This window comes from Helicoverpa zea, chromosome 14 (assembly GCF_022581195.2).
Source record: "Helicoverpa zea isolate HzStark_Cry1AcR chromosome 14, ilHelZeax1.1, whole genome shotgun sequence".
Lineage (NCBI taxonomy): Eukaryota > Metazoa > Arthropoda > Insecta > Lepidoptera > Noctuidae > Helicoverpa > Helicoverpa zea.
This window is the reverse complement of record NC_061465.1, coordinates 722,522-750,312: the sequence shown is the minus strand read 5'-3', so window position 1 is coordinate 750,312 and position 27,791 is coordinate 722,522. Positions and strand designations below refer to the sequence as shown.

The 27,791-nt window shown below is 36.4% G+C and overlaps 1 protein-coding gene across 2 annotated transcripts in view; it reads left to right on the top strand.

Annotated features, from left to right (window-relative positions):
• The window catches only part of LOC124636217 (echinoderm microtubule-associated protein-like 2), a 54,107-nt gene extending 26,574 nt beyond the window's left edge, over positions 1–27,533 (top strand). The window contains exons 4-21 of one of the 2 annotated variants that reach the window (XM_047172174.1): positions 4,783–4,974; positions 6,040–6,148; positions 6,585–6,725; positions 7,834–7,950; positions 8,526–8,597; positions 12,722–12,886; positions 17,765–17,975; positions 18,357–18,563; positions 18,963–19,149; positions 19,568–19,776; positions 20,164–20,290; positions 20,586–20,716; positions 21,214–21,335; positions 21,708–21,840; positions 24,963–25,050; positions 25,286–25,430; positions 25,731–25,812; positions 25,982–27,533. In XM_047172174.1, coding sequence (XP_047028130.1) covers positions 4,783–4,974; positions 6,040–6,148; positions 6,585–6,725; positions 7,834–7,950; positions 8,526–8,597; positions 12,722–12,886; positions 17,765–17,975; positions 18,357–18,563; positions 18,963–19,149; positions 19,568–19,776; positions 20,164–20,290; positions 20,586–20,716; positions 21,214–21,335; positions 21,708–21,840; positions 24,963–25,050; positions 25,286–25,430; positions 25,731–25,812; positions 25,982–26,107 — 2,564 coding nt within the window. In that variant the 3' untranslated portion in view covers positions 26,108–27,533. Of the gene's footprint in view, positions 1–4,782; positions 4,975–6,039; positions 6,149–6,584; positions 6,726–7,833; positions 7,951–8,525; positions 8,598–12,721; positions 12,887–17,764; positions 17,976–18,356; positions 18,564–18,962; positions 19,150–19,567; positions 19,777–20,163; positions 20,291–20,585; positions 20,717–21,213; positions 21,336–21,707; positions 21,841–24,962; positions 25,051–25,285; positions 25,431–25,730; positions 25,813–25,981 lie in introns of those variants that run through there. The other variant, XM_047172173.1, reaches the window with a different exon arrangement.
• The last annotated feature ends 258 nt before the right edge of the window (positions 27,534–27,791 follow it).

Sequence of the window (27,791 nt, the reverse complement as noted above, 5' to 3'; positions counted from 1 at the left end):
TTTACAAGCCAAACTGCTAAGTTTATTAGCTGCGATTTTAGTAGTGGCGCATTTCGTGTTGGGTTTAACGTAAAGTTGCTAACTTTAAATGTGAAATATTAAGTTGTATTTAATTTGATGTTGTTTTGACTGGAGTGTATAGAAGTAGATCAACTGTTTTAGATATTTTATAAATTTTCCCATTATGAACATAAACAGTACATATCATTGCAAGATTTTGGGTGTATTTTTGTCAAGATCCCATCCTCATTAATCATGACAATTTAGAACGTAGTAATTCTTTTGTTTTTCTACAGTTCGTCTTCTGACCTTGTTATCCTCGTCAATACCATTTTTTTAGGGTTATACGCCGTTGCTGGTCATTCAACCTACGATACACATAAAACGAAGTTTCCTTACCCCAGACGTAGTAAACACAATTCTTTCCGTACACAGTTGGAAGGCGCCACGATATTCGTGCCAAGCAATAAAGCGTACTATAAGTCGTAGACTCGGAGACGCCTTCAAGATAACATTTAACTATCAGATAAATGTTTAGTACTCAACGGGAATAATCCCGTTACCTTTGACGACAATTCGCTTATTTATATTCAAGTTACATGATGGAAATTGGTCCCCGCAGAAATTCTATCATTGTAGTTAGGCAGGTTGAGAATAGACTCGTATTAACTAGTAATTGGAAATGGAAACTAGAATTACTAAGTTCCTTTTATTTCTTTAATGTATTGCATATAAGTAAATAATCATCTTCCACCTTCATGACTAAAAGCCGATAAATATGCACTTTACTATACATATTTTCACAATTGATGACATAAATTGAAACCACAGCCCAATTAGCTACACCTTACTATTAAAACAAAACGAAACCTTTTGATTACTCTGAACATTAAAAACCGGCCAAGTGCGAGTCGGACTCGTGCACGAAGGGTTCCGTAAATTACAGTTAAATCAACCTATCTCAAAAACTATAAGAGATACTTTGATCAAACCAAAAATCGTTGAAAGAGTTAATTAGCATGCATCACCTCTATTTTTTTTTAGAATTTTATACCCCGTAGTTATAAAAATAGAGGGGGGGGGACATACTTTTTACGACTTTGAGAGCTGATATCTCAAAAACCGTTCACTTTAAGAAAAATGTTTTTTAGAAAACTTTATATCATTTTAAAAGACCTTTCCATTGATACCCCACACGGGTATGTACATCGAAAAAAAAAATTTCATCCCTCAGTTACATGTATGGGGGGCCCCACCCCCAATTCTTTTTTTTACTATTTAGTGTCATATTTTTGTAGCGGTTCATACAACACATATTCCCATCAAATTTCATCACTGTAGTACTTATAGTTTCCGAGTAAATCGGCTGTGACAGACGGACAGACGGACATGACGAAACTATAAGGGTTCCGTTTTTGCCATTTTGGCTACGGAACCCTAAAAACGAATCACTACTATTGTTCATTCAATCTAAACACCATTAGAAATGATACAGTATTAATTCTAACGTGCCACTTATGTTTGATAGAGCAATTTAAATCTATAGCTGTAAATTCGACCTTATTTCAAGGCAATTAAGATCGTAATGAGCCGTGAAACATTGTTCACTTTTGTTTTTTTTTCTTCTGCGGATCTTCTCACGTAACTTTCTCAGTCGTGAGAAATATCAGCAGTTTGTTGTTGTGTGAAAATGTTAGTGTGCACATACACGGTACATTTACTGCAGTCTGCAGTCACTTCCTATATTAGCTTGCGAAACTTGCCCATTAGCGAATTCGAGATTGATAGGTTATTTATTGCAAATAAATGTCTTGCGTAGTTATACAGCTGAAAACAATGGGTTAGTTAGTGTTTTATAATAAAAACATTATGTCTTCGGGTTAATCGAAAATAATAACTCAAATAATATAAGCAATCTTAGGCAACTAAGCATCTGTAATAAAATAACATTTTACAATTCTCGATGCAATAATAATGTTGATTTCCTTATGGACTTCTCAGCAGTCGGCACATAATGCAAGCTCGTGTATAGAGGCTCTAACATTTCAATGTGATTGTAGTCCAATAAACGGTGACTTCCTACTTTCGTGATCTATCGTGTATTATGTAAACTGTGTGCTCAGAGCATTGCCCTATAATTAATACAAAACAAACTATAGGTAATCGGAATCACATTTGTTTGTAAGAATTCACTACTTCCTAACGGGATTATCTGATTATTACGCAACGGTTAAAGTTTTGGGGATTAAACGTTGCAATTGTTGCAAAAGCGTAAACTTTTAGATTTTATTTTGATGTGGTTTTAAAGTTTAGCGCAATTACGACTAGTTGTCAATAGTAACTCTGTCTGCGGTTACAAATGTCATAACTTCATTACAAAGGTTGCAGAGAATCGTTCACTCGAGTAATAAAAATGGTAGTTTTCCTCCGTTATTCACGTAGTGTCAATAAAAACAAAAAGGTCAGCACATGGCCAAGAGATGAGCAGTACAGTTACCGATAGAATGCACATGTTTATGCAAACGACCACACCTGTGTATTCACCGTTATCCGAATTCCTCAATTTGTGGGAAAGTGAGCTTTTGACACGCATTTTTGCAATTATTCCGTCGTAAGTTTGCATGTATCTATCTGCGAAATGTCCAAACTAGCGAGTTTGTTTATCAATGCTAAACATCTCAATATAAAAAGTAACCCAATTTGTAGTATGTGGGAATTGGAACATGACTCAAATACTGCCGAGATAAGAATTTTAGATAGTCTCTCTAAAATTGCAGAATCATTCTCTTGGAAGCAAAAAAACACATATTTCTTTATCTGCAACTAAACAATATAAACCAATCACAAAATTTGTTAACTGTAACAAAACTAGTTCCGAAATGTATTAAAAAAGTTACCAAATAGTTTCAATAACAGCAAAACAAGTGCAGACAATATCAATTCCACTATTAAACAGAAGTTTCCTAACCCCAATTATGAACTGATTGAACTGTATCGTAAGCTAATATGTGCCAAATCGTCCACTAAGTGCCACTGAAGATGGACAGCCACGGGGACCGGGATTCGAGGAGCTCCAGGGCAAGTGACTCCCCAGGGGATACCATGAATGATGTCTACGCAGCGTGGCGTGAGTCCCATGGATTGAAACTCTTTAATGGCACCGTAGATAATGTTTTAGTTTGAGCACACTATTTTGGATGCTGTCTTATTTTTGGTTTTGCTATCGTGTGTTCTGTTGGCTTATATCCTGGTTTTGTGTAAAATGTAGTAGTTTACCTATTTTCTCCAACAACCCCAAAGTTAAAACTGCAAGTTGTAATCAAATGGATGTCTTATACATTTTTAACTAGCACTAACGAATGATTGAAGAATTTGGATGTCAAAGAATTAAAAATTAATTAAACCAACAGGTCTACTCTGATGATTTAACGATCCTGGACTTCTATAAGTCCTATTACGACCTAGACCTACATACATTTCTTACTATGCTCGTATATGTTATATAACGGATGGAAAATAACACTTGCATTACAATTGAATACACTGAAAACGAGCCAGCTATAAATAAATAAAGTAAACAAAACATGTCCTTCAACAAACCGATAGCTCTCTACCGTAGCATTCATACAATCACACACGACACTATTTACTCTTCTCTAATTAACCTTTCCACCTAAAACATAAAGTCCAAATTCCTTTACACGTGATTATGCAATTTTTTTGCTTGCTCACTCGTTTGTACTATTGTTTGGGACACAATGGTTTGTCAACGAAGGAGCTGAATTTGCAAACCAATTCTGTTCTAAGTCGTCCGAGTGTCGCATTAGGACATGTCGTAATTGGTCCGCTTGCTTAACAATCAGGAGTAATGATAAAGTCATCAACACTTATCTGTTCGGTGATTTGCGTAATGTCTTCCACGGCCTTTATATCTTCGACGGTCATCTTGTGGACTTCAACTTCGTAACCTGTTTTTACAACTTTAGGACTGTCTTATTTCCTTATATTGCTATCATTAATTTTAAGTTAACCCATCGATGCTTTGCAAATATCTTATCCAATACTTCTAGTTGATGTAAGATCATTCATAAGCCGTGGCTTCGCTGTAATCAGCATTAGGAAACATCACGAATAATATGAGTTACGGCAATGCGTGAAAGCAAAAGTTAATTGCCAATGGCTGTCCGTTAATTAATTTAACATCGACGCTTTTATGATTATTGCAATATTAGGCGTCATTAATCTCGGTGATTTGTTAATCGGTAATGATTGGATCTTTGGTAAGACCGGGCTGGTCTTTTTTTTTTAGTGACGTTAAAAATCATCAAATGACCCCTCCCGCTGTGGGTTAGCAGCGGTGAGGGAGTGTCAGACTCTTACTGACTAAAAACCGTCGTGTTCCGTCGTAGGCCTTTTATGTACCAGGGGCCGCGGTGTCTCTTTCGAACAACCCGCAGTCCAGACCGGGCTGGTCTTACAACTGGTTCCCTGCTGCTTCGTATTATCCAAAGTCCGCAAACCTTTGCTACGCTATTATTTGACTACAAACCATTACAATACATAAGAACAGTTTTAACTCTTTAAAAAGAGGATTTTCGTTGACCTTTATCAATCTTGGTCAACTATCTGTCTTCATACAAAAGAAACTCCTGCGAATCTTGATTACGCAACTAAAGTTATTCAAATTCAAAGTTCTTTATTATGTCTTCATAGGTAATAAGGTACCCTACTATTTATTATTTCTAAAGCCCTTATTAACCAGGATTTTTATCTTATTTCCAGATGAAATGCTAGAAGGTGAAGGCGCGGGTCTGGCGGCGCGCGTGGCTGAGCTGGAAGTGCGATGCGCGCGCCAGGCCGAGGAGTTGCTGTGTCTCCGGTCGACCCTGGCTGATGCGCTGCGGAGGCTCAACGCCTTGGAGGGCAGAGCACCCACAGCGCCTACCACGGGGCAAAGGAATGGTGCTTATACTGGTGTGTATTTTAGCTGATTCCTGAAGGAACTAGTTTAAGCATCTGGATGGGAAGACATTTTGCCAGGTTGTTACTTACAGGGCAGCAAAAGAATAGGAAACCTTGATTCATTTTAGTGAAGATGAGAATCCCTATTTTGGGTTTTTTCTTGGGGCCTAGAAAGAAAGTAAAGCCATATCGTCGGATTGTATAGACCTAAAATAATTGTTCTAACAAAATTTAAAAACTTTCGCCATAAAGCAATAAATTAATTGGCCATTAATAGATTTTAGTTCCATCAAAAGATTTTTCGATTGCCAATCAAGCAGTAATAAACCTAAAAAAATATTTATACACCGCTGATTACCGAACTAAATCAATATTTACGAAACTATATCCTTTCACTGTTTGGTACAGTTTTTATTATATAAATGTAATAAATATGAGCCTAGCACAACATACCTGGCCCAGTTCGTATTGGCCTTTCATTTTTCATTAGGTGCATAGAGCAGATAAGTTTCAATAATTTATTGGTTTATAGGGTTTTTAATATTGCAATGCATGCAGGCGATTGGATAACGTATTGAAATGAGTCCAAACAGGTTACGGACGATCGAAGATCAATTGTTAATGAGCAATGCACTTCTCTATCCCACGGAAGCAATCCATTTCTATGATTTGTTCATGTTTATTACGAATGGGAAATTATGATGAAGTTAATTTCCTTTACTTAAATGCAGATTAAAGGTCATTTACTTTATGCGCGAAAGCTAATGTAAGCCATGCATAACGTGCTTTACATCCAAAGATTAAACTATGTATGATGTAATTGCCCTATAATTATGAAAATCTAAGAGCAATTTTTTTATTGACAGTTGTACTGCATTAATAGATTTTCGATTATTTATATGAATCTTTACCAACCCTAAACCGCACTCTTTAACTACAAAAAACATGATTTCTTGACATAAAATTGGTGATGATCAATAAATGAAATTGCCTACCTTTACATCTAGGAAATTCACATACGTAGTACATAGTACCTACTAAAATACATAAAACTAATAAGACATACTTCTTCTTCAGGTTCTACAGGCACGCCGACTCGGGAGCTCCGACTGAGGCAGCCTTCATACAGAGAGACTGCCAAACGGACGTCCAGCTACGGCTCCAGCACATCCTCATTACCACAAAGGTATGTCATTATTTATTTATGTTAATATATTCATAAAATAATGGAATAGTAATTAATTGATCTTCTTTTGGATTTTCCTGAAAGAGAATAATTATAGGTACTCATTCTCATTCTGAGAGCTCTGCATGCTGTTAACAGTAGGTCTTGTTCTTTTATATCGATGTTTTATTTCACGAGTGTCCCTAGTCGCTATGTCACACAAAGACTTGACACTATCGTGAAATGAAACATTTATAACATTAAGTTCACACTTCACTATATAGTATAAAACAAAGTCGCTTTTTCGGTCTCAATGTCTCTTTGTACGCTTAAATCACAGATTACTATAATAGTTACTCTTAAATCTTCAAATCTTGAAATACTGTTGTTCCGTGCGAAGTCAGGGCGGGTCGCTAGTTTTATAATAATTTTTTAACCCGTTTGTCCTTCGTTCCAGACGCGGTCCTCAGCACCAGTCCACAGGGTCGCTGCAGTCGGACTCGCCGGCATCATCGTCGTCGCTGTCGCCGGCGCCGTCGCCCTCCCCGCGCGCCACGCCCGCCCCGCACCATGTGCCGCACCCGCCACAGCCTTACAGGTATTATATGAAGTTAGGTAGACCTGTGGGGATGGTACCAAGGATGATTAATTAGAAGCGTTCGTAATGGAATCGATTTTTGAATGGTGAATATAGCTTATGATACGTGTCTGTTTAAGAGTATTACGTATGACGCAGGAGTTCATATGACGTGCTAAGGCCCGAGTCAAACCGCAATGGTAGCGGCTCACTGAAATAATCGCCGCGTCGCTGCCGGCTGTTGCCATTCCGGTGTGTCTCGGGCCTAGCTTCAGTCTCCAAGTTATTTCGGTAGTAACTGCCTACTGCATGCCATTCGAAAATCGTTTCGTTACGAATTTTTCTAGAGGTTCATGATATGCCACTGATGTTGACTTAAAAATGGCAGAAAAAATGAATAGCAAAGTTTCTAGAAGGATTAGAGGTGCCTGTAGTCGCATGGAGAATATTTTTATTTATGAAAAATCTGCACGGCACGATAATGAAAAGAGAATAGGAATATTTAAAATTTAGCTTTGTGCAATATGCCTTTGTGACTAAGTTCCTTTTGCAACTTTTTGCAATGAATGTTGCAAAAAGTCATCAAACTGTATCCACAAAAAAGAGAATAAATGCGTTTTGGGTTTTTACAGGGCAAAGCAAAGGTCGATATATTTTTGTAAGAATTTACAATTTTAACTGTACCTACCCAAACGCTATAAAGAAATGATGTTTAATGCAGTTAAATATAAGAAAGAATTCTTTGTAGGAATTTACTGTTCATAAATATAAGAAAGAGCATAGTGTAGTCTTATCGAACATGTAGTAGTATTAGCAGATTTTGAAATGGTGGTGGGTATTCTAGTTATTATGTTCTGTGATAAACGCTGAATGTGTGACAGGATAACCGGGAGTATAAAACATCTCTATTACGAATTCCATTAGATTTCCCTCCAAGTTATCATAAGAAGGTCCTTAGATGTCATTTTTATATGTTATGTTATCTTTATAAAGCATATTCAAAATAAGGGCTGAATCCCAATTCCCTGCTAGTTACGACCAATTATTTATGATTATCCGCTTGCTTCAAAGCCATTGTAGTACTAGCTAGCTAAGCAGCCAGTATCGTAGTGATATCGTTGGCATCTAGATCACGAAACAACTCTACGTCCAGCAACCAGAGCGTCTCGCCCGGGGTCAACAGCCTCACCAAGCGGTGGAACTCCACGGGCGACTTCAACGCGCAAGGCCTCCTGCCAAACTCCAGGTATGTGGAACACCATACAACGTTAGCGGTGCTATATTGGCTAGTAGTTTGTGAAGGAACTAGCGACATCTGTTGGTGGATGTGAGAACTGTTGTGTAAACTGTTTTGGTGTTGTTGCAACAGATAGCAGCACTGAATAAACTGAATTTGTTATTTTGGAAATCAAAATGTTTATTGCATTAATTGGACAGATTAAACAATGTTTATAATGTTCCTCTTTATTTTACTGTCAGTAATCGATTAACAGTTATTTTATCAAAACATGATCTAATATTCTAAATAAACACTCACTATAGAAACGTAACACTAGTGCTGAGTTTAGTAAAACTTTTTGATCACGATATCAATCAACTAACACATGAATATAGCAAAAGGGAAAAGTGGTAAAATATTCATATTATCAGCACCGCTAACTAGCTTCTATTATTTACACTTTCCTTCACTTCGCACACACATGCGCTAAAAATTAAGCACTTTGCAATAGCAACACAGCTTCATTATGTGATTTCTTTGCTAAAACATCAATTTCTTTTATTTTCCTGTAATGTCTAATTGTTTTTTGTACTTTCCTCTAGATTTACAACCACAAAGTCGTTGCTAAACTTATATTCTAAGCCGTCACAAAATGGACCGATTTTGAAACATGGGTAAGTTGGCACAAACGTTGGCATTTGTTGGTGAAGGGATATGGGACCTAACAGTTTGGGGACTAATATTGAATGCGGATTGAAGTTTGGGTTTTAATTTGTAGTAAGGTGATGGTACTATATAATAGTTTGCAACTTTATCTAATAATAATTTGAATATTGCAAATACCTAAGTATCATGATAGTTAGAAGGGTAAGCAAGCAAGAAATGGCGTGGGTAATCTACCCAAATTACCATCAAGCTAATTTCTTCCTACTTCTGCTTAAGGCTACAAAATATTGGTAACGATTAGCAATTACGTTTGGTATATAAAAATGTTTGTTTGACTCTCGATCAAATATGTATAGCAATTTAGGAACATCATCACAAAATTTAGCAAAAAACAACGGTTATCTAAACTTCATCCAATCAAATATACATAAAACCTCGTGTATTTAGGTCGTAAAAACCAGTAATTATTTGTTATTTAGAGTTGACGCAACACGGCAAGTCAGTAGTCGGAAGATTCACTTCAAGAGATAAATGATCTGGTTTGACCTTCACTGCAATTGGCTTTAACTACATATGGTTAGCTCAATATGGACAATGTGGAGTGTGTCGTGAATACTATTGTCAAGTCCTTTTTAACCTTCGAGATTTTCAGTTCTGTAATCTTGCTTTTGTAGACGAAAACTAAAATCGGAAACAGGTACATATAAATTAATAGATGATTAGGTACTTCACTGTAAATATATCTAACATTTTATCTACACCAGCATAATGCAGATCCACTCATATGACACTCCAAAAGCTTATGTAAAGAGCATAGAAACACTAAGGACTTCATTTACATAAATAACTTAACTAATAAAATGCAACATTAACAATTAATAATATTCCACACTTAATGGTTTCCCGCGGTTCCGCAAGTCCGCAAGTTATAATTTTTACACCGGTTCAGTAGTTTCGGAGCCTTTATTGATTTAAAAAATAATTAATCTTAATTATATTACCACTATCATGTTCTAAATTTCTAAAACCTGTAATTTATTTATTTTCCATTGTGAAATTGATTAAAAGCACCAATACATCAAAGTAATTACATCTTCCACCTAATAGCAACCATTGGCATCCGTTTCGCATGGCAATTTTTATGGCCGTACAGGACAAAAACCGTGTATTGTGTAACTTGCCCACGCGCTGGCGCATCTGATTATAATTACATGAAGCGGACGAACGGCCATCACTCGGGCGGATAGTGTGGGAAATCGGTTTCGGCTTCGGCGAAATATTCGGCATTAGATAAAATTATATAGGTCTTGCACTGAACTAAGAACAGCTTAACAGTTAAGCTTACAACAAAATAAGTCATCTATTGATAGTTTATTAGGGCTCAGTTATTTTTTGACTTCTTGAGACTAAATCTCCGATTTGATTCTTCGTCGTCTAAATAATAATAAACGTTGTTTTAAAATTTGTAACAAGAGTGTCAGTAGTAATAAGGTCAATTTACTCAAGCTAAAATATTTCAATTTCGGCCTAAAACATCGATCAAGTATTGGTTTCAGAAAATATGCACAATACTAGTGTCAATTTAAATAAGTATTTATTGAATAGATCTTATAGAATAATAGCTACTCGTAGGTGGAACAAAATAAAATAACTTTTTGTCATATGAAACTACTTCTTATGTACTTCTAGATCCTAAGATTAATGTTTATCTATTACATTTATATTCCTTTATGAATTTGTATATAACATAAACAGAATAATCAATTAACCAAAATTGAAATCTAATAAAAAAAAATCTGTAGCATTGTAAAACTATTGTGACAGGTACTCGGCTGGTTAGTGACTTTCTGCATTCTATTTAATGTTATGTCATTATACATTGTGATATTTACCTGGACATTTTAACGTGTATTTTAACGTGTATGGAATTCAATATCAGAAAGAAATTCTTTTTCAGCCACTACGTAGGCCGATGTACTGGGAGATGAAGGAGATTGCATATATTCTATCCATATGTATACTTACTAAGTAAAGATACTTGTCCTTGATCTGACCGCGGTAAATTGCATTATCTAGTCAACAATGAACACCTGTAAAATGATAATTTCCTTCAACTCTCGTAACGTCACCGCAGCGCATTAAAATCATACCGATGACTCACTTAGCTTGCAAAACTCGTACAACGATGCTGCAGTCATTAAGACTAATAATCGTTACACACACTACATTGCAGTTTTTCCACTGCGTTCCCTATTAAAGTCTAATCAAAAACGGTAATGGAATCGTCCCAATTCAAAAGATTCGCGTCTTATACCTGAAACAAACTCCATGTTCGGTTTAGTCCTCGACGCACGCAGTCTGGCTAAAGTATTCTCGGTAGCCGGCTGTATACGATTCGCGCCCGTGCCTCGAAATACCGGTTCTTAAAAAAGTTCGTGTCAGTGTTTTAAAATCTTTGCCTTATTCGGAAGAATTGAAAGTTCTTTATTTAAATTTTTGGCGCCATGGAAGAAGGGTAAAGTTTTTTAAATAATATTTTCCGTGATTATTATCAGTTGATGCCGTTATGAAAGTTTTGTTGCCTTAGAATCACCGGTACGTTTAGCCAACCACAATAATTCTATCAATCGTAAAATGAGTTACAATTACAATTGTTTGACAAGGCATTATCTTACATGAAATCGCCGTGCTATTGTTAATGATCAACAATAAAATAACGTGTTATGAAAAAGTGACAGAAGTTTGTTGTTAACTGTTGAAATGCCGCACATTCACTGCGTGTAAAATAGGAATCTACATACATATATATTCAGATTTTATCAGTGATCATTATACTCTGTATAAAAGCATAACACATTGTATATTTTATTTTAGATTTATTTCTATCGCGTAGCTGGACATTTGGTGGCTTACTGCGCGGTTCGCTATAATTTTTTTTCGTAGTGGGCAGATGCTAAACGCATCTTGGCGGTAACAATGTCATTCACCCCGATGTAAGTCGCTTGACACTTATAAATTGAAAATCTCGGCTTTTGGATTAATATGGCCTTGGTCATTGTCATGCTTTTTTAATACGCTTACGTAATGCTTTGTTTTGTTGCTTTAATTTGCCTATTCTCCTTTTATCTGTTATTATAGTACGTAATGCCTCTGTACTTAGTCCTCCTTATATTTTGGGAGTGATAGGTTTTCTCAAAATGTACAAAACACTTACTTTAGGTTGGTTTGATGCAATCAATTTGATTAAATAAATTAACGGGTTTCCTGAGGGTAATTAGTTAACATTCAGGGTAATTCATTAAAAATTACAAAATTAGTACTTACACAACTAAAAGTTACGCATTTACCTTAATTACATACATGCAATAAGGATACTAGGAAAAATATACTCATTTAGAAAAAGTTAGGTGAATATTGCAAATCAATTATACTAGGGTAAACCCGGAGGTTAAAATACTACCTCTTCATAAGTTTAAGAAAACATTACAAAAAATTCTAATTGAGAAATGTTTTTATACGGTTGATGAGTTCTTAAACGACTAATTTAGATATTTAATTCTAGTTTTAATTGTAAAAATTTATTATTTTAATTCTAGTAAGTAGTTTAAACCATATTTGTACGTCTCACCATAGACAAAACATAGCGCACTATTTTAACTTTAAGATCTTCATTTTATTTTACACCTATGTTTTTGCAAATAATAAATACTTTGACTTTGACTTTGGTGATGGTATCTAATTTTTCATGTAAGAAGGTAATCTAATGTGGGTCTGCATGTGTTCTCGTATACATACTAATACTAACATGTACTAACTGTTGCTATTTGTTGACAAACTACAATTGCATAACTAATTAATCATCCGAGTTAACGTCTTACTTTTAAGAGGAAATTAGATAAATTGGTTTCCAAGATTCCCAGTCATACATTTTACTTACTTCATTCTAAGAAATACAAGTGAAACTTGACTTTTATTTTTCCTTCCCATTATCCGTCCCTTCCGCCTCAAATTATTTAGATTCATTCCCAATTTGAATTGAAACAACAAAATTATAATAGCAAAATTCGGGTTCAACAATCACTCCCAAAAAACTGCCATGGTTCCGCATCTCACTTTTCAATCTCCATTTCAGTACCCACACATGTCAATACAACGAGGAAGATGGGTCCATGCGGATGTACCTGCGAGGTAGACCGGTGGTGCTGTATGGGCCCAGCGAGCATGAGGGTCTGGACCCTGCGAAGGTGGCCCCGCCGCCGCAGAGCAAACTCAAACTGGAGTGGGCTTATGGATACAGGTTGGTTTTTAGAATAAGTTTTCATATATTCATCAGAATTGAGAACTTCCTCCTTTTGGGAGAGTCGGTTAAAATATACCTACCACCGAGTAGGTACCTACTCGAAGTTTGACACTCTTTTAGGTCAATATATTCTAGGTAAAGAAAAGAGTAGGTACCTAAACTGTTAAACTGTACAAATACAAAAAAAAAACTTAATTTATAGTCAAGCCAATAAGAAATACTTACAGAAAGTCCTTAAAATTGTTTGCCTGAAATTGTCCTTTAATTCGATACATTTCATCATAATAATTCTAATCCCAGAATGAATAGTTGAGATATCCTAACATTTTAAACAGTTATCTACAATCCACGCATACGCATTAAACGGAAAATATTCCTGAAACCGCTTTCCTGTTGAATAATAAACGAACCCAGACGTTATCAACTACAACCAAGGTCACAGATAAACATGACGATAAGACCACCATTTATTTATTTATTCTAATTAAGTTATACACGTAATGGACAGGACATAGGGACACACCCTTCAGTCAAGGTTCCAGACTGAATAAATTATGTAAACATTGAGTCATTTAGAAAGAATATAGATAGTCTGACATAAATGTTAAGGTTGGGGAAATATCGATGTTTTTACAATGTTATCGATAGGTAAGTCAATATTTCTGTAGATAAACTGAGTCACATACATATTTCCATATGTATGTGTACCTTTGTGACTGTTGGTAACAGGATTGACATTTAAGTATTTGTTCAGTTGCTTTCATTTTTGTTAATGTTATTTGTATTGTAAGTAAATACTTTCTAAACACATATTATTTATTAATAAGTTTTGAGTTTTGAGATTTTCGGATATAAAAATCTTTGATTCCATAATTACGGTCACGTCTGTTATTCAATGAGGGTTATAGACATTGAATTTAAGTATGCAGTCTTCGACTTCGTTTGTATCGGAGAAATCACGATAGTAATCGCAAATTGAGCGGAAATATGTAATCTTGATATCAACGGATGGTTAGCCAAGCCTGACAACTTGCAACTCTAGACAATTATGTAGATCTCAGTATGAAGAAAAGAAAGCTGTTATAAGAGTTGGGAGTATGTAAAAGGAAGCATCTTAATTAATTCTCTTACTTTTACTTTGACAGAAAATTAATATTGATAGCTCACATAGTAATCATTTAATTACAAAAAAAACCTAAATTAGGTATATACATAGGTTAAACGCTTATTCGTAATCGCTCTCTTTAAATTATAAAAAAAGTAAAATAACCTAATCACTTAATACTAAAAAATAGGATCCTACTACGCATAAAAACAACAATGATAATATAATGTTATAACGTAGATATAATGTTACATAATTTATTCACAAACACTTTAATAAAGGGTTACTTTGGGGAATTAATGCCGTCATCGCTTTTTGTTGTTGTTTCGGTACTATGGAAAAGTGTCGTCATTTATTTTCTTTTGACACTTCATTACTTAATCGTATTATGTTTACTTTACCACTTTCATTATGTACTAATACAGAAGGTTACTCAAATAGGTTGTAAGTAGTTAACGGAAACCTCTCGTTCCTAGAGAAATGAGTCCGGCTGACAAAAAGAAACGGAAGAAAATCCTTATGAGTACCTGCTATTTCGTATTTTCGAAATATTCCATACCATGTTTAACGAAAATACATATAAGTACAGGATAAAATGTAAATAAACAATAATAAACATATAGGATGACCAGAACTCGTTTAAGTTTGAAGACATACATATTTGGCAATCATTCCCAAAATGGTAATGCTTGCAAAAATGGGGTACCAGATGGTACGGTATTGAAAAAATTAATAATCTGAAGGTTCTCCATGTAAAGACTGTCCCAACTTCTTGCTGTGCCATAAAAATATGGATGGTAAATGGCAAATACATCTAAATACATAGGTATCTTCCATTACCATTTTCTATCCATATATTTATTTGATATTGTGCCTTTATAAAAAGCCGAGCTGGTTGATCTAAAAAACAATATCAAAGTTAATTCAAAACTGAATAGCTAATAGATTTCTGCGCACAATACCAGCCACTGCTTTAATAGAATTCCAATAGCTATTATAAGCTATTCAGATTGAAATTCATTGCTCACTTAACCAATTGTTATCTATCCAGTAGTAATTTGCGCCTACACAGTCCAAACGTGGAATTACTCCGAAACACGACACAGTTCCGTAATCATCCCTTTTAATGTTAGTAATTATTGTGTGTCGCGTAATTTGAACGTAACTACGTTTATGTAATTTGATTTAATAGGGGTCCTATTAGGAATACTTTGACACCATAATAAGTAATACGGTAACCTTGTTAGTGTTACATACCCGCATATCGGAAAATTCAAGCTTTCCAATAATGTTCACACAAAAGCAAATGAGAAAATGTTAATGGAAAGAGAAAGCATTTTATTTTCCAACTGAGGCGATAAAATTTTTGATGCTATGTTGTTTAAACATTTTTATCGTATAACGCCATGTTTAATTGAGGACCTTTATATGCACTTCCTATTTAAAGTAACTTGTTCCACGATTACCGAGCTCGGTCAGCAGAAAATTGAGCCTTTGTCTTAGCAACATTTCAGGCTTTAAGAACTTTACGCTTTAAAGTGGCTAACGCTTGGTCACCCAAGCTTAAGATATTAAGCAATGTCTTCCGTGTCACCAGTCACCACAACTTTTGACCTTGGACTTTGTCTAGTCATTTTTACTTTTCATTTGGTCATCCGAATTTATTAGTTAACGAGTTCGTTGCAATTGATAGCTGTCTCCCAATTGCTGTCGACCGCATGCCACACTTAGAGTATTATTCATAGAATTGCTTTGATCCAAAAAACCTTCAACTTTATTGGTCTTACTACAAAAACTTTAACAACTGTTTTACACTTGTCTAAAAAAAATGTGTCTCCAAAATGAACCTTATGTCAACGTCATAATTTGACATTTTTTAGACAGGTCTTAAACTGACGTTAAAAAGTTTTTGTGGTAAGACGGTATTAGTCTAACTATCGTCTAGACTTCGACACAAAAAGGCCATTTCCGGTACATTTCAAAATAGGGACTTTGCACTCTTTACTACAAGTAACACTCACGTATCAAAAAAATCTTTATAAATATGAAATACGCACCTCTATTAGACTACTTATGAAACACGCAACTTAATGTAGGACAGTCTGGCTTAACACACGGCATTAAACGTGTTCCAGATTGGGCACAAGGCTCTGCAATCGGTACTGTAGGATCGGAACAAAAACCTTTTTCGAAACTGGACCGTGCCGGAAAAATATGAGATTATCAGATACGCAATTTAATTCAAGGAAAACTACTTACTTACATTAAAAATAAACGTATTTTATTTAGTCTCAAATTAACCAAAAATACTTAAAAGTAGGTAAACACAGTCCAGGCTGTCGCTTGTTTCAAAAGCAAGAAATATACACGAAGGTGTAAAAAAATTCACTTAACGCAGTTACCCACTTCTTACTATGTTATTAATCACACAATCGACCATTTTCATTCAATCTTCAACTACAAACAATAAAAGCGAAAATGCCTTACCAAGATTTCTTTAAATAGCAGTTATAAAGAACTTCACGTAAGACGCTATAGAAATCATCTCAGTTTTGTTTACAAACCTGTGGTATTGTGTTACTCAACTGGTTCAGTTCCGCCACTGACCGCAGGCCAGTTCTCAAGGACTTGAACTCGCAACAATCACAGCAACAACAAAAACAGACATTACAGTGTTTATTGTTAATTACCAGTGTAGAGTTACTGAGTCATTAGTTTTTTTGGAGCAAATGCTATTGCTTGTACTTAGTTGTTATTTTCATTGTTTATGTTTGTTCCACAGCCGGATTTCTTTCTCAGGTCTAGACTATCTACATATATTCCTACGAAAATTTAAATCAGCTTAACAGTTTTGCCGTGATAACCGGACGGGCTTACAGACAGACTAACCTAAAATATAGTTACAGTTTAAATATCATGAAGTTGTGCTCAAAGTAACATCCCCTCAGAGAACGGTAGGAGGAAACCCTCTTTTTCCTACAATTCTTCTGAATGGTAGACACCCGATCTTTTTCTAGCTAGAAAAGACATAGCCTAAGTTCTACTCATGTTAATACCTACTCATAGACATCAATATTTTATGAGGAATTTCTAGACATTCTTAACCATATACCTAGGTCTTCGTCATTTACCGATCGATAGTCCTTGAAAACCAGTCAATACTATTGAATGATTGATCAAGGCGCGTTTACTTTCAACCGTGACCATTACTTGCGGGTATTGGGTTATTGTCTGTGACTCATCCGTTACTGTTGACCACTCAACCGAGACGGCCCTGAGCTGACAGCTAATTGGGAATTTTGGACTGTAACCCCATCTAAAGCTATTATAATGACTAAGTTCTTAACTTTAATGTGTTCATTTTATACTTATAACAGTCATATCAATTGGCTTAAACATAATTTATCGTATGGCATATCGGTACGACATTGTATTTCGTTAGATAACAAGTAAATAATGCACTTGATGCAATCTTGATATCGATCTCGTATCTATGTACCTACTCGGAACAGCAAGTGGTTTGAAAACATAGATACAACAAATACCTTGCACTTAAATTGAGAAGATGGAATAACCCAAAAATGGATCTAAATGTATGATGTTATAGGCCCTACAAATAAATGGTGGTCTATTCTACTGCGGACATTCGGAATCCTCAAAAGTTTACGAAAATACTCTGCCATGACCTACCTAATAAATTGACCCACAAACCTGAGTATTGTTTCAATCATACTATACATATAAGTCTCAACACCTACATTCTCTTGCAGAGGCAAGGACTGCCGCAGCAACCTCTACCTCCTACCAACCGGTGAGATCGTGTACTTCGTGGCTGCTGTAGTGGTACTCTTCAACGTGGAGGAGCAGTGCCAGCGCCACTACACGGGGCACACGGACGACGTCAAGTGCATCGCTATACATCCTAACAAGCTGGTGATAGCTAGCGGCCAGTGTGCTGGACACGACCGACTTGATGCCAGGGTGAGTTGGGGATCGTGGTGAAAATGTTTCAGATGGACATTCTTTAATAGGATCGTTAAATTAAATATTCAGTGATTATTACCAACTTCTGCAATCGTCGCAAAAGGTAATAAAAACTAGAAATACTTGAATTTTTTATGAAAGAACTTATACCAAAAACTTAGGAATATGATAAAAATATCTTTATTTGCTAACATTTTTACAACGCTATAGAAGTCGCTGATGTGCCGTTGACTTACATAAAAAGACCCTTTCAAAAGCAGCCGTTACTGGATAATAATGTCTCTCGATTTTCCATCATCTTGTTTTCGGTCATCAGCTCAAAAATATTTTATTGAAAAATTATTAAAAATGCCTAAAATTATAATTCTCCATACCCAGCCCCACGTCCGCGTCTGGAACTCCGTATCCCTGGCCACACTGGCCGTCCTGGGCGCCGGTCACATGGAGCGCGCAGTGGCCTGCATCTCCTTCTCTCGGGCTGATGGTGGAGCCCTACTGGCCGCAGTAGACGATGGCCCAGACCACACGATCTCTGTGTGGGAGTGGCAGCGACCTGATAAGGGACATTGTCTTGCTGAGACTAAGGTATGTTAGGAATTATTGAGATTTCTATTGTAACTTTGAACTAAGGGTGTATAGTGACATCAGCCCTGGCCCAAGGAAGAGAAATTCCTGAAATATATCTTAACTAAAGATGTATATAAGAATAGATCAGGGCTCATCCGGGAGACATTTTGAAGAATTAGACGGACAAACATGGAGTTTATCGGTTTCTGTGCCACTTTTCATTTCTCTGATACTGAGATCTAAAGAACATAATGTATTTAGAATCGAGGTTATATAATGTCTACGTAAAGAAAAAAACAATACCTCATCCTTTTTTAAAAAATATTTTATATGTTGTCTACTATTTCACCCAATGTTAAGTTAAGATCGACCACATTTCCTTTGAAATTATTTTCCAAACCACCACTCCTCTTCCAGTGCTCAGTAGACACAGTGGTAGCTGCGGAGTTTCATCCCCTAGAGCGCAACCAGATAGTGACGTGCGGCAAGAACCACATCGCGTTCTGGACGCTAGACCAGACCAACGTGCTGTACAAGCGCATGGGCGTCTTCGAGACCCGGGACAAGCCTAAGTACGTCACCTGCCTCGCGTTCAATCATAATGGTGAGTACATTAATTTTTTGGTGGTATTGAAACTAAGTAAATTTTACTTTGAAGTGTACTTGAATAAATAAATGATTGATTGATCGATCGATTATCGTTCTGAATCAACTTGTTTCCCGCATGTTCCATCCTTTTGAGAAATATTTTGTTCTCTTAAGATCTAAGTTTCCATATTAGAAAGGGAAAAGTTCCCTAATTTAGAAGTTAATTTTAAACATAACTAACACTAAACTGCCCTGACGAAAAATATATTCTTTAACTTCAAGTATTTTAGAATGTTTGATCTACATATTGCCTCCCCTTCAATGGTATTCTTCACTTGAATTCGTGGTAACTCATCATCTTCCGAGTTTTTGCCTTTGTTTGCGTGGTAACTAGATTATTTATAAGCATACTCACATCTTACTCTTTCCCCCAGGCGACGTCCTCTCCGGCGATTCAAACGGCAACATAATAGTATGGGGTCGCGGCACTAACACGGTACAGAAGTTAGTCCGCGGCGTACACGACGGCGCTGTGTTCTCGCTGTGTGTGCGGAAGGACGGACAGGTCGTCACTGCCGGAGGAAAAGATGGCAGAATCGTACTGTTTGATCCTGATATGAACGCTACGGGTGTTGAGAATGTTGTAAGTAGCATTTTATGTAAAAAAATGTGACTCTCCTTTTAGCGCAGTCGGATAAATATTCTTATTTAAATGTTTTTTTTTTTTAATTTTGATTCATTAATTTATGAACCCTATTATATCTGCCTGGTCTATGCCCAACCAAAACAATTTCTTACATGAAGCGACTTCCAACCTGACATTCTCAACCCAGTTTACCCGGGCAACCCGATACCTCATGGTAAGACTAATCAGACGATGTGACTACCCATAACGATGGTTAAAGACGTTTAAACGACAGCCTGTACTCACGAACACGAACAGTCCCCAGAACACGTGGTAAAAATATAGGTAGTAAATTTTTCGCCTAGTATTTGTGTTCAGAATAATAAATACTGATGTAAATTACAGATTGAAGGTCACTACGGCGGCGTGCGAGTGGTGGCGGAGGGTCGCGGAGACCAGCTGTTCGTGGGCACCACCAGGAACTGCATACTGCACGGAGACCTGCAACTTGGCTTTTCGCCTGCTGTGCTTGGTAAGACGCATAATTGATTTACTGATTTAACTACTCCCGATCCCGAAGAAGTCAGTTTTGCTTGAAAAAGAAAAAGGAATAAGGGAAAATTTTTGATCTACAGTTATGTGATGTCGATGACTCATGGCATTGATACGAGGTCTTCTATTGTATCCTTGGTCACAAAGAGAGCTTCGAACGAAAAATTCGGGCTATAAACAGTTGGAGTAACTTTTGGACCGGTCTTTTTGGAAATCCATGCACATCTTACGTCTGAGGTGATGAATATTCCTGACCAACGCCTATGTCCTCTTAGGCCACGTGGACGAGCTGTGGGGGCTGGCAGCACACCCGACGCTGGCGCAGTTCGCGACGGCGGGCTGGGACAAGCTGCTGCAGCTGTGGGACGGCCTCTCCCACTGCACCGTCTGGAGCAAGGACATCGAGGTACATACTCATATCCACTACTTATCCTGCACCCAAAGACATTTAATGATCCTCAACTTAAGTCTCTCCTTAGTGACCGATTGTCAAAGAAATCTTTCACGAAGGAATGGCTTACGTAACCATTAAATGACTCTGAGTGTGGGGGATAATATGCAGGTGTTGCGCTGGTGTTGGCTGTACGTTACTGCATCGAAACAATGTCTGCCATCTATAAAGACGCCTTGTGGTCATAACATATACACATGCCTTTGAAAGTACCGTCAGTTTTATGTCTAAAGGCATAACAGTCTCATAAAAAAGTAAGTTGAGGTTGGTTTAGTGTTACGCCGACTTTATCATCAATCTTTATCTGAGATATATGAACTTCTAGGAAGCGTTTTTGAATGACTCGAAGCTGTCAGCTCTCGTAGCTAATCGGCCAGCTATCGGGTGCATTTCATACTTGCAGTCGGGCCGCTAGTATTACCTATCTGTAACTAGTAGTACCTGTATCTCAGGAGCGTGCGCAGTGCGTGGCCTGGTCGCGCGACGGCGCTGTGCTGTGCGTGGGCTGCCTGTCGGGGCGCTGGCGCGTGTACGAGCCGCACTCGCGCGACCTGCTCGCCGACCATCAGGACGGGTAACTACATCTTCTGCTTTCAAAACTGTAGGAACTTGTAAGGCGAAGTAGAAAAGCCCAGGGTGCAAAATAATCGTGAAGACGCTACGGACTTATAAGGAACATACTGAGTTTTAATCAGTAAGAGTGATTCCTACACGCTACAGCTATACCATTTGGCGATTTCCCATCAAAAAACAAGAAAAAGTAGAATGGACGTGACTGAAACTGCAGAAAATCAACTATGTAGTTTACACATCAAAATGAGACATGGGCTACTTTTTATCCAGGTGCAGTACCTAAATAGTTCCCTCAGAAACTTCTAACACAAGCTTGTACTTACTAAAACTACTTTCTCCTATTATTCAAATATTTTTTTTACTTTCTCCTTAGATGTGAGCCCATCCAAACGATCCAGTACTCCCCGGACAACTCTCTGCTGGCGCTGGGCTCCCGGGACAACTTCATCTACGTGTACCGCGTCGAGGACAACGGCGCCCGGTACAGCCGGCTAGGGAAGTGCTTGGTAAGTTGTAATTACTTTATTCAACTTACTTACTAGAGATTTTTTATAAAGACTATTGTTCAGTTGGTAACTATTCGAGATGTGGATAATAGAGTATTATTTTCTAGCAGTAGGTATATGGTAATCATAGACATAATATAGTAAACAGGACTGCGCACTCTTACCCAAAAAACGAGCCGAGTGAAACAGTTAGTACGGAGGCCGTTTGTCCCTTTCTAATAGGGTGACTATGAGATTAAGCTATGTGAGACAAATTCGAATTTGCTAAGATTATTAAACACAGATTGGTATTGAAATTTTAACTTACGCAGTTTGTGACCTTAAAATACTAATAAAGGCTTTTAATAATTAGCGGGAATTAGCAGTATAAAAGCAGGAAGATTCGAAGTGAAGACTGCTTTTTTCTTGTATTTTTGCTTCACATATAGACTGCTGAGCCGTTTATGTCGCCTTTCTTCATTTTTTGGGAAGCTATAACAATAGTACAACAGTTTTAAAATCCACCACCCATATTTTGACTCATTACAAGAATTCATGGGTACCCTAGTTGTTTGATTTACGAAAATGTTATTATTAGCTAACCTGTGGAACGAAATATTGCAACCACCATAGGATTCACTTTTACAAGTATAAACGCAACACTTTTTCACCATTTTAATAGTTTAAATTGATTAAATACAAAAAATATAAACACAATTTTTAATGCTGATTACGCGCCAAGAATGTTCAGGGTTACCGCAAGAAAATAAAAAAAGCAAAATAAAAATTTATGTTGTTTATGTTTTAAGAATAAATACGAATAAATTAATGTGATTGTTATTAATTTGTTGACTTACAATTGTTAAAATAAGATAAAAATATAAGTGATTCAATTGTTTTTTTGGGAAGACAAAACTGTTGATCACAACATTTATTATGCTGGCAAGGTGTTAGAAAGAGACAAACGGCCTCCGTTATAACTATCCCTCTCGGCTCGGATTTGCCTCTGTGTATTATGCAACCAATTTAGTACCTTATTGCGTTGGAATAGAGTTCATTTTCGTAAATATATATTTTGAGCGTGCGCAATCTTGTTTAGTATATTACATCTATAATGGTAATCCTTTGGGATTTATGGTACAAAATCTGTCTTATATTAGATAAATTTTCATAATTTTATTTCATTACAAATTCTAAGTGTAGCTAGTTTTCGACCCTAAAAGAAGGTATGTCCTGAACGTGCCATAGGTAGGATTTAATTTATGTAAGTTAACGTAGTATTTACCTTTGATCAGTGTTACTGAAACCAACAAAAAAAACATTTTGGTATTAGAGCATCAGAATATCCATAAATACCCTCTTCTTAGTTAATTGAATAGGTAATTATAATTATCTTGTGCCCATGTTTTAGATTCCAATTCAACCAAAAAGAAAACATTTTGGTGTACTTAGACTTTTACCCCATAATAACCATGAATTAATCATAATTACCCTTGTAATATTTCACGCGACTTAGTGCACGGAGAAAAAACGTAGAAGGGTAACATTACATTCATATAAATCGCATGTTTACTATAAGCAGCCCTAGATCGCTTGCCGGGAATGTAACCCTATGTAGACCCCCTTATAAACTTATAACCCTTAACTAACTTTGAAAATATACCTATGTAATCTATTCTACCTGTGCTCTGAAAATGTGTTTGTCAGCCTATATACCTAATAATATTGTATCCATATTATAAACTGTAAAGCTTGACTATCAGTGGCGGCCCTAGGGGTGTGCGAACTGTGCCCTCGCACAGGGCCTCGCGCTTGGGGGGGCCTCGCGCTACAACCCACAACTGGCTCTCAATCCAGTCACGGTTTTTTTTATTTTTGCTTAATTCCGAGTTTAATTTGAGAGTCCTTAAACAAACAATTTTAAAAAATTCGCGCTCGCTACGCTCGCGGCTGTGCACTTGACAGTACCTTTCCTTATAAATTGATTAGAGAAATTTTATGTCCCAAAACTCAAAAATTTTCGCCAAAAAATTTTGGGCTCGCTATGCTCGCGGGTGCTTTACTTTCCACTGGTTTTATTTTTTTCATCCTTTTTTAGCCGAACCTAGAAGGTAGCGCCGCTTTTAAGTCCTTTTATTTACAAGAAAATAACTCATAGTTTCCGTATGAATGTGATTGCACGGTCGTGATCGCACCCGGGCGCTACATGAGCTAGAGACGGCCCTGAATCAGTTATACGAAGAGCTGAATATTATCTCGGTGCTGAAATATATATTAGAAAATAATTTAACTGAAATTTATCCCACTACCGAAATAGTTTTGAGAATTCGAATAATAAAATAATAATATCGAAAAAGCAGTTTTTCGAGGCTTAAAATTATTAAAACATGTTTAAGGAATTCGATGACACAAGATCGACTTTCAGCCCTTGCTAATCTTTCGATTGAAAATGACGTTGCTCATTCATTCGATTATTCTGCTTTGATTAAAGATTTTAGTCTTAAGAAAAGTCGCAAGCATCAGATCATTTTAATATTTGTTAATTTTGTGATTCTTTAAATATAAACTGTAGTAAAAATAAAATTTTATTAATTTGTGTAACTTGACCATTTCTACTCAAACATGACGTTTAGGTAAATCAAAACACCAGCTTACTCTCGCAATACATACTTTTCACATAGGACAAAGGGCCTCGCATAGACCTGCCGCACGTAGCCTCGCAATGGCTAGGGCCGCCGCTGTTGACTATTATATTGTATTTAAATATTTATTTTTAGTCCTGCTGTAACTTATACGAACACTGGCAAATCTCTACACAAAATAATATTTAGATTGTATATAAGTAGCCAATTGCAGGTAGTGCTATTGCAATATCCTTGTGTACACTGAAGAGCAATAAAATCTGGTCAGTAATAAAAAAAACATGTTTAAGTCTACCAATTCATAAAAGTACCTATATAATGCTAAACTAATGAAAAATTGTTTTTTGTTGTTTCATCATTGATATTACAAAACCACCCATTGGGGTTTTTGTTTAGTATATATGCTCTTTAAACTTTATTAAGTACGACCAGGATTCATTGTTGCTAAGTGTAATAAGTTTAACCATGCTTGGTATAAACATATTCTTTCACTACTTTCAGGGTCACTCGAGCTATATAACGCACTTGGATTGGTCTGAAGACAGCCAGTATATAAGGAGCAATTCGGGAGATTATGAACTACTTTACTGTAAGTATATGCCGTGAAAAAGAAATTATGAACTATATAAAACGTGTTAAGTTGAAACCATCATGCTGAAAAAAGTAGAAATTATACCACTGTCCTTTCCTCAGATTTTTTTTTTATTTGGTATGGAGATGGATGAGAATTAATGTACGTATCTCTCTTATTTCATCATTCTTCCACTTCGTACTCTAAGGTCGCGTTATATGCCTACAATATTAACTTTACCACCTGTTCCCAGGGAACGCGACAACGTGCCGTCAGATCCCGCAGGCGACGTCGATGCGCGACGTGGTGTGGTCCACCAACACCTGCCCTATCACCTTCACCACCGTCGGCGTCTGGCCCGAGACTGCTGACGGCACTGACATCAACTCCTGCACCAGGTACACATCATCCATCATCTAGTTGAGGCCCGCAAATGTATAAATGGCGGCCAATTTCAATAGAAATCAGGAACTTTATTCCCTAACTTACTTCTGCCAGTGGCCTTTACGTCTACTTCAGTGGGAAATACTCCATAGTCTAAATGTCTTCCTCGATATATGGGCTAACACTGAACTTTAAAGAATCTGGTTATTACAAGTTGGTCTAGTAGTCCTGAGATCTTCTTCTTCAGTTTTATATGAGTGTAGATGCTTATCTTAATTGCCACTTTATTCTATATCGTCATTTAATGTTTGCAGGTCTAACGACAGTCGCCTGGTGGCCACCGGTGACGATTTCGGTAAAGTGAAGCTGTACGCATATCCCGTCACACAGCCTAAGGTGAGTTTATAGTCTATCCAATATGAATATCCATATAAGCATAGTAACTTTTTCTTTAAAATTTTAGCACTAATTTAGACTACTGACATTTCACCTACCAATTTATTATACTAAAATAAATCTATTTGAGAAGCTCGTAAATTCCTAACATGTTTTACTTACTCCACAGTCGCTCTGCCACCAATACGGCGGTCACTCGTCCCACGTGACGTGCGTTCGGTTCCTGGCTGATGACTCGCGTCTCATCTCTACTGGCGGACTCGACACTGCTGTACTGCAGTGGTGTGTTGATTAAACGCCACTGCTTTATATTATATACATGGGAGGCGTAATATGAGTAAATAATGTTCAACAACAGAAAAGAATTAATTGAGGAAAATGGGTGGTTTAGCTGGAAGGAATAAAGGCAATTTTGAAACAGATCTTTCGTAGGCCTAAATGACATGGTTTTAGAAAAGCCTACATCACAACAATTTGAACCTTTGGAATATAATGACAATTAGGAAATAATTACATGTCTATTTCCAAAGTAAATGGTATATGTATGTAAAGTATATGAATGTAAGTTTCTTCAACGCCTCCTGTGTATAAATTACTGCTTAATCACGAGGAAGATTTTAAGACCAATTTTGTGATTGAAACAAAAATTATTGTATTCGCACTAAATATTTTATCAAAAATCATTCACATTGCTTTGTTTTTAATTATCACAATGTAAAAGATTGGTTTTACTAAAACCAATGTTTAGTAAAATCAATCAGTTAATAAATAATTAATCTTGTCATTTTATAATCGATTTTATTGCAAAAGTCACAGATTTTTACACTGTTTTAACACTTTGTGAACTGCGATGCCTACATCATACGCCTATTGATTAATATAATGTTCAGTTGAGATACAATTTGTGCTGTAATCTAATATTTATAATTATTTTAAATGAATGTTATACACTTACTAGCGTTGCATAGGTGCACGGTTGTGATCAAAACGAGCTAATTAGAGAAAGGTTATTTCATTTGTAAACATTTATTCAAATAAACAAGGAGAATAAATGTTTACTCATAAATAAAATATTATGAATCCGTCGATTTTAAAACAGTAAATGTAGCGTGTATGACGTTTTACACACTTGCAGCACTGTGTAGTTTATTATTATGTGATTGAGCTTTTTGGCGCGTAATTTTAATATTTTAGGCATAATATAATTATGTACACATATTTTACATAATTTTAAGTTATGATAAGCAAATTAATACTAATTAGATTTATTTTTATTTTAAGATCTGCGTTTTTTTTTAATCAATATCAAGCTGTTTGAATATTTTAATAAATGAGCGACAATTTTGTGATCGACGGCTATTTTTTATGTTTTAATGAAAACGGTTTTATTTTTGTTTAGTTTTAACGATACAAACGTTATGTTAATGCAGCTTACAGTACAAAGAAAAGCTTAACTCTTGCTCTGATACAGTAAGCTAATATTTCTTGACACTAATATTCGAAACATTAAATAATTCCAGTAAAACATTCCAGGAGCAAGCCTAACATAGTTTTATTTAAGTATTTCAGTAGGATCGTAAGGTTTAGTAGCCTAGTCACTGCGTCATCCGCATCGGTGTAATATCTCACGAATGTAGCACTAATGTTATTGTATTTTGTAAATATATTGTACGACGGTACGCCGTCTTCATTGTGCCTCCAAATAAATTGAGTATTTAAAATATTAGTGTTTTCTTTATTCCTTTTAGACCTGTACTAGCTGTTGCCAGCGATATTACCCGCCTCTCGTCGTAACAGCTTAACAAACCCTGTTAAGAATCAAGCCAAGATCACATATTGTTTTTGCACCCTTTGAACATTGGGTCCTGTTCGTGTCGACAAAGATAAGGCTTAGGTTACGCCGGGTCCAGACATGTATCATTTTCCCAATCCGATCACCGGGAGATAATTGAGCAGTTTGTTGTAGGAATTTCTGACCA